This window comes from Molothrus ater, chromosome 29 (genome assembly GCF_012460135.2).
Source record: "Molothrus ater isolate BHLD 08-10-18 breed brown headed cowbird chromosome 29, BPBGC_Mater_1.1, whole genome shotgun sequence".
NCBI classification, from domain to species: Eukaryota; Metazoa; Chordata; class Aves; order Passeriformes; family Icteridae; genus Molothrus; species Molothrus ater.
The window spans coordinates 1,144,001-1,158,090 of NC_050506.2; the positions used below are offsets into that span (position 1 = coordinate 1,144,001).

Genomic DNA, 14,090 nt, shown 5'->3' on the forward strand with positions numbered 1-14,090 from the left:
GCCAGGGACCCCCAAACTGGGCACGGGGGGGCAGCCCCGGCTTGGGGACAGCTGAGGACAGTGGTGGGGTCCTGTCCTCCGTGCCTGCTGTCACAGGATGTCCCCAAACTGCCATGGCCGGCTGCTCCTCAAGGAAGTGGGTGCTCAGCCCCATCTGATTTGGACACAGGGAGAGATGGCAGGACAAGAGAATGTCCCCAGGGCAGCAGGACATCACCAAGCTGGGATTCTGGGACGAGAATATCCCCAGGGTGGGATGCAGGGACAAGAGGGTGTCCCCAGAGCAGCAGGACATCCCCAAGGTGGGATTCTGGGACAAGAGGATGGCCCTGGGGCCAGAATCCTTGGGACAGGAGGGCATCCATAGGGCAGGGTGCTGGGAGGGGGGGACATCCCGGGGACAGGAGGACATCCCAGGGATGGAAAGGAGCAGGTCCCGGGGACAAGAGCAGGTCCCGGGGACAGGAGAACGTCCCGGAGACAGGAGAAGGTCCAAGGGACAGGAGGACATCCCAGGGACAGGAGGACATCCCGGGACAGACAGGAGAAGATCAAGGGACAGGAGAAGGTCCCAGGGACAGGAGAAGGTCCCGGGGACAAGAGGACATCCCAGGGACAGACAGGAGGACATCCCAGGGACAGGAGCACGTCCCGGGGACCAGAGGATGTCCCAGGGACAGGAGAAGGTCCTGGGGACAGGAGAAGGTCCCAGGGACAGACAGGAGAAGATCCCAGGGACAAGAGGACATCCCAGGGACAGGAGAAGATCCCAGGGACAGGAGGACATCCCAGGGACAGGAGAAGATCCCAGGGACAGGAAAAGATCCCAGGGACAAGAGGACATCCCAGGGACCGGAGCACGTCCCAGGGACCGGAGAATGTCCCGGCCAGGAGCCGCCGCAGCCCCGCGCCGGCGCTGACTCAGCCCGAGCCCGTCCCGCAGCATCACGTGGAGCCGGGGGCAGCCCCCTCGTCCCCCTCCTCCCCGTCCCCTCCTTCCCTCCAGCCCATCCAAACCCGACGCTTGCCAAAATTTTCCGGCTGCTTCCAAACTTCCTCAATCCGGCAGCATAAAAAGCGCAGCGGCCGCGGCTCCCGCAGGCCCCGTCCCGGCGCTCCCACCGACGGCTCCGTGCTCGGTAAGCGGCGGGGAAGGGTCCCGGGGGAAGGAGGGGGGCGCTGGGTGGTTTTTATCCCAGGGAAATGGGAGGGAATCGGGTCCCATGTGGGACAAAAAGGGAAACTGAGGCACTGTACGAGCGGATCTGGGGGTCCCCAGCTCGGGGAAGTGTCCCGGGGTCCTGCTCCATCACGGGGGGCTGGGGGGCCGTGGGTGAAGGCCGGGACGTCCCCCCCTGCATCCTCTGCATCCCAAAACTTCCCCCTCCCGGCTTGGGGCTGCCGAACGAGCCGGAGCGGGAACGGGAACCAGCTGTGCCGGCTCATGTGATGCCGGCGCCCGGCCAGCCCTGCCCGCGGGGCTGTCCTCGCCCCAAATCGAGGGAGGAAGGGGTCCCAGACCTAAACCTGGGGGTCCTGGCCTCAAGGCAGGGTGTAGAGGGGATCCCAGCCCCAAATCAGGGTTTGCAGGGAGTACAGGGGGTTCCAACCCTAAATCAGGGTGTGCAGGGTGTCCTGGCCCCAAATCGAGGGAGGAAGGGATCCCAGACCCAAATCAGGGGGTACAGGGCGTCCCAACCCCAAATCAGGGTAGGCAGGGGGTCTCAGCCCCACATCAGGGTGTGCAGGGGTTCCTGGCCCCAAGGCAGGGTGTCCAGGGGGTCCCAACCCCAAATCGGGGGGTACAGGGGATCCAGGGGGTCCCAGCCCCAAATCAGGGGGTACAGGGAGTCCTGGGGGTCCCAGCCCCAAATCGGGGTGTGCAGGGGGTCCTGGTCCCACAGAAGGGTGGGCACAGGGTCCTGCTCCCCCCAGCCCCCCTGGCTCAGCCTGTGTCCCCTCCCCAGCGCTCAGGCTGTCCCCAGGATGTGGTGGCCCGTGCTGCTGGCCCTGCTGCTCCCTGCAGCTCCGGCCCAGCTGCACCCGGAGCGGGAACTGGACGCGCAGTGGGAGCTGTGGAAAAAGACCCACCACAAGCAGTACAACGGCCAGGTACGGGGGGAATGGGGCTGGGGACCCCCAGGGACAGCCCCAGGGTGGGGTGTGGGGCACAAGGACGGCCTGAGGGTGGGGGGCACAGGCAGGACCCCCGTCCCAGCACCATCTCCCCCCGGCGCAGGCGGACGAGGTGACGCGGAGGCTGATTTGGGAGAAGAACCTCAAATACATCAACACCCACAACCTGGAGCACTCCCTGGGCGTCCACACCTTCGAGCTGGCCATGAACCACCTGGGTGACATGGTGGGTGTCCCTTGCAGGGGGCAGAGGGGGGGGCTGAGCACCTCTGGGTGCTCCCACCCACCGGGGTTCTTTCCCCAGACCAGCGAGGAGGTGGTGAGGACAATGACAGGGCTGAAGGTGCCCCGAGGTCGCCAACGCCACAACGAGACGCTCTTTGTCCCTGACTGGAGTGAGAGAGCCCCAGCTGCCATGGACTGGCGTAAGAAAGGCTACGTGACCCCTGTCAAGAACCAGGTGAGATGGGTGTGCCCTCAGTGTCCCCCCAGTGTCACCCCAGTGTCGCCCTGGTGTCATCCATTGTGTCCCCACAGGGCCAGTGTGGCTCGTGCTGGGCTTTCAGCTCGGTGGGTGCCCTGGAGGGGCAGCTGAAGAGGAAAACAGGCAAACTGCTGTCCCTCAGCCCCCAGAACCTGGTGGACTGCGTGGCCAACAACGACGGCTGCGGGGGCGGCTACATGACCAACGCCTTCGAGTACGTCCACCAGAACCGCGGCATCGACTCCGAGGACTCCTACCCCTACATTGGCCAGGTGTGAGGGGTGCCAGCCCCAAATCCCTCTCCATCCCTCCCATCCCCACCTCACCTGACCTTCCTGGCCCCTCACAGGACGAGAGCTGCATGTACAGCCCCACTGGGAAGGCGGCCAAGTGCCGCGGCTACCGCGAGATCCCCGAGGGCAACGAGAAGGCTTTGAAGAGAGCGGTGGCCAGGATTGGGCCCATCTCCGTGGGCATCGATGCCAGCCTGCCCTCCTTCCAGTTCTACAGCCGAGGTGAGAGGCTGGTGGGGAGCTCAGGGGGCCGCTCAGGGAGCTGGGACACTCCTGGTGACACTGGCTGTTGTCCCCAAGGTGTGTACTACGACGAGAGCTGCAACGCTGAGAACATCAACCACGCCGTGCTGGCCGTGGGCTATGGGGCACAGAAAGGCACCAAGCACTGGATCATCAAGAACAGGTACAGGCCTTGGGATGGTTTGGGAGCTGCAGGTGGCTGGGGCTCTTCCAGAAGCTCAGGTTTTGCTCTTCCACCCTGCAGCTGGGGCGAGGAATGGGGCAACAAGGGCTACGTCCTCCTGGCCCGCAACATGAACAACGCCTGCGGTGTGGCCAACCTGGCCAGCTTCCCCAAGATGTGACAACCCCACCCAGCCCTTCCCTACCCACTGCCCTGCCCTCCAGCCTGGCCTCTTCCCTCCCAGCCTCAAAGATGGCAGTTCCCCCTGGGGGGAATTCTTTGTCTCTGTGAGAGATTTCCCTTGGGAAGGGGAAATTCACCTGCGGGGAATGGAGGATGAGTCCCCTCAACTCTGTTTTCCACACTTTGCCATGCTGGCTTCTGCCTTCCCGTGATCTGTGGAGGCCAATCCACCCAGACATGCTTCAGGAACCAGGTTCCACACCAGCCTCTGCCTCAGCAGCACTGGGGTGGAGGTGGAATATTCCCAGTGGAGAACAAAAACCCCTCTCCCTCCACCCTGTATCCCAGTGGAGGCTGCTGAGAAGGACGTGACTTTATTTTTCAACTAAAATTGGGAATAAGGCTTGGACTGGTTTGCTTTGTGCTGGGAAGAAGCCTCAGGGATGGGAAAAATTCTTCCTTTTGCCAAAGGGGCAAAAAGCCCCTTGTGAGGCAGAGCAGGGTGAGAAGAAGCTCCTGGGGAACCTTGGGACAGATGGATGGATGGAGTGTCTGGGGAGGGAGTGGTTCCAGGAAGGACACAGGGAAGGACAGATGGATGGATGGACCCACAGAACACCCCTAGCCCCATCAGGGTCCCCCAAACACTCCCCAGAGGCTGTCAGCCATGGCTGGGGGGGCACCATGGGGAATTTGGGGACCTCCAGGGATTGTGGCCATGGGGGGGGACACGAGTGACAATGCCACTGTGGGAAGAGGTGCACAGACACCCCTGGGGGGGCACGGGGCCGTGTGTGCCCCGCGTGGCTGAGCAGGGTAACCACAGCACACCCCAAAACCAAACACAGGTATCACAGCGGGCCCGACACACCCCAAGAGTGCAAACACCCCAATATCCACCCACATCCCGCCACGCCCCGGAACGGGGCCCCGTGGGGGGGACACTGAGGCCCGGGGGGGCCCCCCCTGAAACAATGGGGACAGTGAGGGATAAGGAAGTCCCCAAAGGCGGAAAGAAAGGGACGCTCAGAGGTGACACCGCAGCATCTTTATTGTTCCCTCCTGCCGGGAGGGATTCACTCCTCGTGGCCGAGGGGCGGGGGGGCCAGGGCGGCCCCCAGGGTCACCTGGCTCAGGTAGGCGTCGTCAAAGCAGCGGCGCCGCTCGGGCTCCTCCCACGAGCAGCAGCCCTGGGGGTCCCTCCAGGCGTCCCCAGGGGTGGCACAGAGCGTGGCGATGGCCTGGGACAGCTGTGGGCAGTGGGGACGCGGGGTCAGGGCGGTTTTGGGGGGTCCCCCAGCGCCTCTGACCCCCTCGGTCTCTCACCTGCTCCCGGGCACAGGCGCCGCGGTCCTCGGCGGGCAGCGGGCAGCACGCAGCCGTCATGGCCCCCAGCAGCTCCGGTACCGGGCGCCTGCGGACACGGGCACGGGCACGGGCACGGGGGTGAACGCGGGGGGCACCTCCAAGGGGGTTTGAGGCGCGGGGAAGGGACTGCTGGGCCCCCTCCCCATAAGGGGGTTCCCGAGCAATGGAGAGTGCCAGAGCCGGGGGTGGGGATGATGGGGGTGAGGGGTCCTGCAAAGCTGGGACCCCCCAAAAGCGGGGACTGTGCTGTCCCCCCAAACAACAGGGACTGTGCTGTCCCCCCGGGCTGTTCGGGGCGCACCCACCTCTGTGTGAAGAGCCGGGTGGGGCCGCACAGGGAGCGCAGCAGGGCCGGGCCGGGCCGGGCCAGGCTCACGTTGTGCAGCTCCCGGTCGTATTCAGGGTGGGGGGCGGCGGCGGCGAAGCAGCGACCCCGGGCCTTGGGACCCCCCCGCTGGCAGCAGCGGTGCTGCCCCGTCTTCACCGCTGATTCTTCCCGGCAGAACCGATTCAGCCCCTTCAGCCACTGCGGAGGAGGAGCTGGGGGTCAGGGGGGGCGCCCCGACACTGGGACCCCCAAGCCCTGAACACCTGGGTCATCCCTGGGACATTTCCGTCCCCTCCCCGGATGCCGGGGCCCCTCCCTGACACGTTTGTCACCTTCCCGGATACCTGGGAGCCTTCCCGGCCTCTGAGTGAGTGGCTGGGTCACGCTCCGGGCACATGGGTCATGGCCGGGACACCGGGGGCCCCTCCCCGGATACCGGAGTGCCAGCCCAAACACCTCGGTCCCTTTCCCAGACACCTCGGTCCCTTTCCCAAACACCTGGATCCCCTTCCCAAACACCTCAATCCTTTCCCAAACCCCTGGCTCCTTTCCCAGATACCTGCACCCCCTCAATCCTTTGACACCTGAGACCTTCCCAAACACCTGGGACCCCCCGAGCCCTTCAGCACCGCCACCCTCCCTCCCATCCTTGTCCCCCCGTCCCCGCCGTGTCCCTCCCTCCCATCCTTGTCCCCCCCTCCCATCCTTGTCCCCCTCATCCCAGCCGTGTCCCCCCGCCCCAGCCGTGTCCCCGCTGTCCCATCCGTGTCCCCCCCGCCCCGTGTCCCCGCTCACGGCGCTGTGGGCGCAGCTCAGGCTCTCGTTGCGGCAGCACCGCCCGTACTCCCGCTCCAGCCGGACGCGCAGTCGGACGCGGGGCCCGGAGCGGCCCCCGGGGCCGGGGGGGCCGGGGCGCAGCGCCCGCAGCCCGCAGATGTTGCCGATGTTGGTGGCCGTGGGCTCGCCGGGAGGAAAGGGGGGTTCGCTGACCAAGTCCCAGGCCACGCTGCGGTCCCAGGTGGGGACGGGGTCCCAGGTGGGGGCCGGGGTCTCCTGGGCGAAGCAGCGGCGCCGCGCGGCCCCGTGGCGGCGGCAGCAGTGGAACTGCCGCGTCTTCACCCCGAACTCATCCGTGCAGAACCCGTCCAGCACGTCCGTCCACTGCGGGGCAGAGTCCCCTCGGTGTCACCCCGCGTCCCTCCCTCCACAGTGTCCTCACGTCCTCTCTCTCGGCATTGTCCCCGCAGTGTCCCCACGTTACACCTGACCCAGTGTCTTCCCCTCCAGCAGCGTCCCCTTGTCCCTTACGGTGTCCCCCCATCCCCACAGTGTCCCCATCCCTGCACTGTCCCCTCTCCCCACAGTGTCCCCGTTCCCTGCGGTGTCCCCCATTCCCCCGGTGTCCCCACTCACGGCGCGGCGGGCGCAGGGCAGCGGGCTGTGGTGCCGGCAGCAATCGTTCAGGCGGGGCCGGAGCGCGGCCAGCGCGGCCGCCTGGCGCCGGAGGTGCGCGAAGGCGTTCGGGGGGAGCAGCAGCGGCGGCGGCAGCGTGGGGGGGTCCCGGCAGTGCCGGGTGACGGTGGCGGCCATGGGCCAGGCCGGGGGGAACCCGTCCAAGGCGGTGCCCCAGAGCGGGGGGTTGCTCGAGGGGGCCACGGCTCCCCCCACCAGGATGTCGGGGGGCACCTCCAGGTCCTGCTCCTGCTGCAGCACTGGGAAAAAGGGAGCGCGGTGGGCACAGGGCGCTGCGCTTGTCCCTGTGTGCCCCTCTCTGCCCTCCTGTGCCACTCCTGTGCCCAGCCCTCGCTGTCCCCATGTCGCTCCCATCCTGTGTCTCCCTCCATCCAAGTCCCCTTTCTCCTCCATCACGGTGTCCCCGTGTCCCCTCCATCCAAATCCCCACCCATGAGCGTCCCCCTGTTCCCAGTCCTGGGTGTCCCCCTTTGTCCCCTCACCCCTGGGTGTGTCCCCCTTTGTCCCCTCACCCCTGGGTGTCCCCCTGTCTCCAGTCCCGCGTGTCCCCCTTTGTCCCCTCACCCCTGGGTGTGTCCCCCTTTGTCCCCCCACCCCTGGGTGTCCCTCCCCTCACCTTGTTTGATGCTGGGGGGCCGCAGCTCCAGGCTCTCCTGCTGCACCACCTGCTGCAGATGCCCCGAGGCCAGCGCTGTCACCGATGGGGGACACAGGGGGAGTCAGCAGGGTCACCCCCTCCATCCCCCCACCCATGGAACAGCGAGCAGGGACCCCCCCCCAGACCTGTGGGCTTGGAGCCCCATAATGGGGAGGGGGTCCCAGGTGTTCAGGAGGGGCCCCAGGAGCTGGAGAAGGGGACCCAGGCACCCAGGAGGGCTGCGGGTGCTCGGGACAGGCTCCTCCAGGCATTTGGGAGGGATCCAGGTGTGTGGGCAGCAGCCCTGACATCCGGGGTGGGGACCCAGCTGTCCCTGGAGGCGTCCCAAACACCTGGGCAGGAGCTCAGGTGTCCCAGGTGGAACCCAGGAGTTCGGGAAGGGACCCAGAGTTCGGGAAGGGCCCCCAAATCTCAGTGAGGGATCTCAGGAGTTCGGGAAGAGGATCCAGGTGTCCGGGAAAGGGACCCAGAGTTCGGGAAGGGCCCCCAAATCTCAGTGAGGGATCTCAGGTGTCCGGGGAAGGGGCCCCGGGTGTTCGGGGGGCCCCGGGCGTGCAGGGGGGCCCTGGGTGGGGGCCGCGGGGACTCACCGGCGGCGCTGAGGAGGAGGAAGAGGCCGAAGGCCGCCATGGCGTCGGGAGCTGTAGGGTCAGCGCCGGCTCCTCCGCCTTATGAAGGGCCGGGTCGGGCGTGGGGCCACATCCCGCGGGGCTGAGTCACGGCCCTGACGTCGCGGCAGAGCCGGGAGGGGGACCCCGGGGGCACCGGGGGGCTGCGCTGGATCCCGCACCCCCAAACTGGGCCAGGGGGGGACCCCCGCCCCAGCCAGGCTGTCACAGCCCTGTCCCCACCCTGGGGGTCGCGTCCCCACCCTGGGGGTCCCGTCCCCGTCCCGGTAGCCCCGGATCCCCCCCTGGTGGCCCCAGCTCCCCCCCCGCCCCCGACCCCTGCGTCACAGGAGGGGGAAGTGGTCAAACCACATTTTTGTGGGTTTTACCCCGTTTTGGGGCCCCCACCCACTGAGTCACCCCCGGTGCTGGGGGGGGGCTGAAGGGGCACCTCCAGCGGGACCCCCGGACGGAGGGGGGGGGGTCCCTCAGCTGATGTCCCCAAGGGTCACAGCCTCGGTCATTTATGGACAGGGGGGGCTCCTGTGCTATCCCAATTATTTGATCACCGAATCCCCGACAGGCCCGGGCAGGTGTTTGGGGTGGGGTGGGGGGGACAGCCCCGTGTCCCCCCCGCGATTGCCCAACGGGGCTGCGGCTCCGTGACTCGGGCTTTGCGCAACCCCCCCCACTTTCCCCGACGCGTGGGCGGGGGGGAAATCCCGGCTGGAAGGACCCAGAAGTGCCGGGGGCAGCTCGGGAGAGGGAAGGGAAGGTGGGAACGGAAAACTGGGAATGAGAGCCCGGGAATCGCAACCCGGGCAGGTTGTGGGGTGGGTATCCAGGTGTTTCGGGGGGGGTCCTGCCCCCCAGGTGTCCCAGGTGGGACTCAGGAGTTCGGGAAGGGGCCCCAGGTGTTCGGGGGGGTTCGAGCACCCCAGCACTCAGAAGCGCCCCAGTCTCAGCTCCCACAACCTCCAGCGCATTTCCCAGCAGTTTATTGAGTTGGGGGGTCCCGGGGCCCCCCGATAAGAGTGAGGGGGGGGTCAGAAGCGCTGCTCGGCGTCGGGAACGCGGCCGTCCCTCAGCTCCTGCAGCCGCTGCAGCACCCGGGGCAGCTCCAGCTCGCCGAGCTGCCGGTTCTCCCGGCTCCGGACGCTGACGGTGCCGCGCTGCCGCTCCCGCCGCCCCACCACTGCGGGGGCACGGCCGTCACGGCGGGAAAAACGGGGTTCCCGAGCCCCCCGACCCGCACAGGCACCCCCCAAACACAGCACCCCCCCCCCGCCAGCGGGGTCCCAGGGCAGGGATTTGGGGGGGTCCCAGAACAGTCCCGGGGGGTTCAAAGGTGGTCCCAAAGGGGGTCGGGGGTCTCCGAGGGGTCCCTAAAACACTCCTGGGGAGCTCCCAAATGGATCTCGGGGAAGGTGAGGGAGAATTCCCAAGGGGGGACTGAGCTCCTGGGGGGGTCTCATAGGAGGGGGCTCCCAGGGGATTCAGTTTTCCTCCCCAGCAGCACCCAGGATGTGGATGGGGGTGTCCAGCCAGTCCTGGGGGGCTCCAGGGGGGTTCTGGGGCTCTGCCCCACCCTTACCCAGCTGGAAGTTGTAGTGGGCGAGTTGGGCCCGGCGGATCTTCCGTGCCAGGGTGGTCCCGGGGTCCCCGTCCAGGTCAGCCAGGAGGCCCCCCCTCCTCAGCACTGCCTGCACCTGGACCCCCAGAGTCAGTGGGGAGCACGGGGGGGCACGGAGGGATGGTTTGGGGGTCCCAGGGGATGGGGGTCCAGGGTGGGAGAGCACAGGGGGGTCACACACTCACCTCCCGAGCATAGTCCTCAACCTCAGGGGTCTGTGGGATGACCATGGCCTGCAGTGGGGACAGCCAGAGCGGCCTGGGGGGCACCAGGGGTCACTGGGGGTGACACACAAGGAGGGGGTGCCCCAAGGGTTGCAGGGGGGGTCCCCAGAATGGAGGGGCCCCAAAGATGGAGGTAACTTGGGGACCCAGAGAGTGTCCTGGGGATTGAGTGTCCCCAAAACTGGGCAGTGTCTGTCCCAAGCTGGGGCAGGGGTGACACTGGGGATCGAGGGGACCCAGACAACTGGGGGTGTTCCTGGGAACTGGAGGGTTGTGCCCCAGGGACTGGGGCAGTCTGAGGGACTGGGGGTGAGCTGTGGGGTGTTTTTGGGGTCCCCCCTCACCATCTCCCGCCGTAGCTCTCGGCCAGCACAGCCACCATGCGCTCCACGGAGCCCAGCACAGCCCGATGGATCAGCACCGGCCTCGCCGGGCTCCCGCTGGGGCTGGGGGGGAAACGGGCTCAGGGGGACCCATTGATGCCCCCCAAATCCCCAATTCTGCCAATCCTGACCCTCTCCCCCCGCCCCAGCGCCATTTCTGCCCCTCCACCCCAATCCTGACCCCCTCTCCCAGCCCCCAATTCTACCCTGCCAATCCTGACATTCCCCAATCCCAATCCTGCTCCCCCAGCCCCAATCCTGATCCTCCCAACAGAAATCCTGAACCCCAGCCCAATCCTGGCCCCCACAAATCCCCCAATTCCTGCTCCCCTACCAATACCTGGCATATTCCAGCTCGAATCTCTCAGGCATCTGGAAATCCAGCTGGATGGTGCCACACTGATGGTGCCTCCCCAGAGCATCCCTGATCCGGATATCGATCTGTTGGGAATCAAGAGTTTCCAGAAGGGTCCTAATTTGTCCCCTTTAGGGATCCCCCCTCCCCAGATTCCTCACCTTGGGCCCATAAAAGGCTCCATCCCCTGGACTCAGCTCCCAGGGCTGCCCAAAATTCTTCAGGCTCCGCTCCAGCTGCTGCAGGGGTGGGTTGGGAGGGTCAGGGGGGCACAGAGCAGAGGGCACAGCACTCAGGGGGGAACCATCCCACCTGCTCAGCACGATCCCAAGTCTCAGGGTCCCCCAGGAATCCATCGGGACGCGTGGCCAGGGCCAGGCGGAAGGAAAAGCCCAGGACGGCGTAAACGGCGCGGATGAAATCCAGGGAGGAATCAATCTCACTCTCCAGCTGGGAAAGGGGGGTCAGGGGGGGCAAGGGACACATTCTGGGGGGACAGGGAAGGGTCAGGGGCACAGACACCTGCTCCAGGGTGCAGAAAATGTGGGCATCATCCTGCTGGAAGCGCCGGACCCGCGTCAGCCCCGTCAGGGTCCCGGGGGGTTCGTTGCGGTGCAGGACCCCGAAATCCGCCAGGCGCAGGGGCAGCTCCCGCCAGGAGCGCGGCCGGTGGGCGAACATCAGGCTGGGGACGGACAGACAGACAGACAGACAGACAGGCTGCCCCCGGGAGCCCCCCCCAGGCGCCCCAGGGCCGCCTGACTCACCAGTGGGCCGGGCAGTTCATGGGTTTGAGGGAGAGGGTCTCGGGGGTGGCAGGGACGGAGAAGATGTGGGGGCTGTAGTGCTGCCAGTGCCCCGAGAGCTCCCAGAGCCGGGGGCTGAACAGGTTGGGGGTCACCACCTCGCTGAAGCCCCTGGCCCGGTACTCGCTCTGTGGGGACAGGGACAGGGCAGGACATCAGCTCAGCCCCACAGCATCGGGCATGGGGGGGCTGCAGGGACTGGGAGGGTGAGAGCTGTGGGGTGCAGGGTGGGCAGAGGGGTCTGGGTGTGAGGGGATGGGGTGCAGTGGGGTCTGTGGGGATCAGCAGTGCCCAGCTGTGATGGGGATGGGGTGCAGTGGGGTCTGTGGGGGGCACAGCAGTGTCCAGCTGTGATGGGGATGGGGTGCAGTGGGGTCTGTGGGGATCAGCAGTGCCCAGCTGTGATGGGGATGGGGTGCAGTGGGGTCTGTGGGGATCAGCAGTGCCTGGCTGAGGTGGGGATGTGGTGACAGGGAGATGATGGGGCTCGTACCCGGATAAACTCCACCAGGGTGTTGTAGACGTGGGCACCACGGGGCAGGAAGAAGCAGCTGCCAGGGCTGAACTTGTGGAAGAAGAAAAGCTCCTGATCCTGCAGCACGGAGGGAGTTACTGGGGGGATCCCCGTGGCTGCGAGGGCCCCCCAGCCCCTGGCAGGGCTCACCTTGCCGATCCTGCGGTGATCCCGCTGAGCCGCCTCCTCCTGTGCCCGCTCCCACTGCTCCAGCTCCTGGGCACTGGGGAAGGCCACGGCGGCCACACGCTGCAGGGACTGACCCCCAGCTCCCCCCCAGAGCGCAGCCGAGCTCTGCGGGCACGGGGGGACATCAGAGGGGCACCGGGGACCCCACCCAAGAGCAGGGCAGGGCACAGGGACCCCCGCCCGACACCCACCGTGAGCACCCGCAGGGCTCCGATCAGCCCCGTGTGCCGCAGGAGGGGCCCGTGGCACAGCTGGAGCAGGGGGCCACACCTGAGGGAGGAACAGAGGGATGTGGGGACAGCTGCGGTGACATGCAGCCACCCCACGTGTCCCTGTGCTCACCTGTACACCGTGGCCGTGGGGGATGTCACCTCCTCGAGCTGCTGCAGCTGGAAGGCGTTGTGCTGGGGAGGGACAGGGAGGTGCGTGATGGTGGGCGTGGTGACATTAGAGGGGTGACACTGAGGGGTCCCAATGTCCCCAGAATGGCCTCCCATGACACTCTGGGGAGGGGGACACACCTTGAGCAGCTCAGCCAGCTGCTGGCGGGTGGCCTCGAGGCGCTCGAAGCGGTGCCGGGCACGGGCGAACGTGGCACAGGCCTCCTCCAGCACCGGCAGCTCCGTGCTCTGCACCGTCCTGGGGGCACGGGGACACGTTGGGGACACACTGGGGACACCCCAAGGACCCTGCAGCACCTGCCCAGCCCTACCTGCTGCCCATGTGCACGTCACAGAAGAAGCCATCCTCGGTGGCCCGGCTGCTGCAAAGCGTCGCCCCGAAAATCTGCTCTGCCACCGCCCCCAGGACGCAGGCACTGGAGCGCCAGAAAGCCTGGGGGGACACAGGGGACATTGGGCACACGGGGGCTGTGAGGGGAGCCAGGTGCAGGTTTGGCCCCCCAGGCCCCTGGGCTCACCTCCCGCCCCTCGGGCGTGGAGAAGTCGAGCAGCTCCAGGTCGGTGTCACCTTCCAGAGGCCGGTCCAGGTCCTGGAGGGTCCCGTTCACCCGGGCCACCAAGGCCACCTCGGCCAGGCCAGCCCTACAGGGACAGCAGAGACACTGTGGAGACACTGTGGGGACCCCATAAACCCTGTGGGGATCATGAAGACATGGTAGGACCCCCACAAACCTTGTGGGAACCACAGGGACATTGTGGAGACCCTGAGAACCTCGTGGGGACTCTGTGGCGATCACGGGGACCATGGGGACACAGTAGGAACCCCACAAACCTTGTGGGGACCACAAGGACATTGTGGAGATCTCAAGAACCACGTTGGGACTCTGTGAGGATCATGGGGACCATGGGGACATTGTGGAGATCCCGAGACCTCGTGGGGACTCTGTGGGGATCACGGGGACATTGCGGACCCTGCAGACCTTGTGGGGATCATGGGCACATCACGGGGACATTGCGGACCCTGCAGACCTTGTGGGGATCATGGGCACATCACGGGGACATTGCGGACCTTGCAGACCTTGTGGGGACACCCTGAGGGGCCCGGGAACCTTGCTGGGACACTGCGGGGACCCCGGGGACAGCGTGGGAAGCCCTCGGGCCGTACCCGAGCTCCGTGGCCACCTGGAACGGGGTGGTTTGCAGGGCCCGGCCGGGCAGGCGGCGCCCGCCGGGCAGCGCGATGCGGATCGGGGTCCCCGGTGGGAGGCGGCCGCTCCCGGTCCCGCCGCCCGCCCCATCCCCGGGCCCGTCCCAGCGCTCCGCCGCCGCCGCCCGCAGCCGCTGGAAGAGCCGGAGGCGCTCGGGGTCCGGCCCGGACACCTGGGGACGGGAATCGCCGCGGGGTCACCGGATCGCCCTTGGGGCTCAGGGCCCGGGGGGGGCGGGCAGGGGTGGGGCGGGGGGATGAGGGGTCCCGGGGGTCCCGAGCGCACCCGGTGTCGCCGCGGGGCTCCCGCCAGCAGCAGCCGCGAACCGGCGCGTGCGGACATGGCCGAGGCTCCGCCCGTTCCGCCGGAACCGGGGATGGGCCTTGTAACCCCCCCCGCGGAAGCCGCGTTGGATTCGCCCGCCCGTGCGGGAGCCCCGC

At 67.3% G+C, this 14,090-nt stretch overlaps 3 protein-coding genes across 3 annotated transcripts; 1 reads left to right on the plus strand and 2 right to left on the minus strand.

Moving 5' to 3' along the window:
* The first annotated feature begins 855 nt into the window (after nt 1-855).
* On the plus strand, nt 856-3,911 carry CTSK (cathepsin K). Its single transcript, XM_036397901.2, has 8 exons — nt 856-1,139; nt 1,968-2,112; nt 2,240-2,362; nt 2,441-2,596; nt 2,674-2,892; nt 2,970-3,135; nt 3,214-3,319; nt 3,401-3,911. The coding sequence occupies exons 2-8, from the start codon at nt 1,987-1,989 to the stop codon at nt 3,498-3,500; spliced, it is 996 nt and encodes a 331-aa protein (XP_036253794.1). The 5' UTR covers nt 856-1,139; nt 1,968-1,986; the 3' UTR covers nt 3,501-3,911.
* Nucleotides 3,912-4,531: 620 nt separating this feature from the next.
* Nucleotides 4,532-8,029, minus strand: ECM1 (extracellular matrix protein 1). The gene is made up of 7 exons (XM_036397862.1): nt 7,920-8,029; nt 7,288-7,362; nt 6,612-6,910; nt 5,994-6,359; nt 5,176-5,396; nt 4,829-4,916; nt 4,532-4,752 (listed from the first exon to the last, which is right to left on the minus strand). The coding sequence occupies exons 1-7, from the start codon at nt 7,957-7,959 to the stop codon at nt 4,579-4,581; spliced, it is 1,263 nt and encodes a 420-aa protein (XP_036253755.1). The 5' UTR covers nt 7,960-8,029; the 3' UTR covers nt 4,532-4,578.
* Nucleotides 8,030-8,913: 884 nt separating this feature from the next.
* On the minus strand, nt 8,914-13,992 carry TARS2 (threonyl-tRNA synthetase 2, mitochondrial). Its single transcript, XM_036397807.1, has 18 exons — nt 13,936-13,992; nt 13,608-13,822; nt 12,961-13,084; nt 12,754-12,875; nt 12,563-12,680; nt 12,384-12,445; nt 12,233-12,311; nt 12,003-12,146; nt 11,832-11,930; nt 11,300-11,466; nt 11,055-11,217; nt 10,845-10,982; nt 10,694-10,771; nt 10,518-10,618; nt 10,139-10,240; nt 9,756-9,828; nt 9,532-9,646; nt 8,914-9,132 (listed from the first exon to the last, which is right to left on the minus strand). The coding sequence occupies exons 1-18, from the start codon at nt 13,990-13,992 to the stop codon at nt 8,984-8,986; spliced, it is 2,106 nt and encodes a 701-aa protein (XP_036253700.1). The 3' UTR covers nt 8,914-8,983.
* Nucleotides 13,993-14,090: the final 98 nt, after the last annotated feature.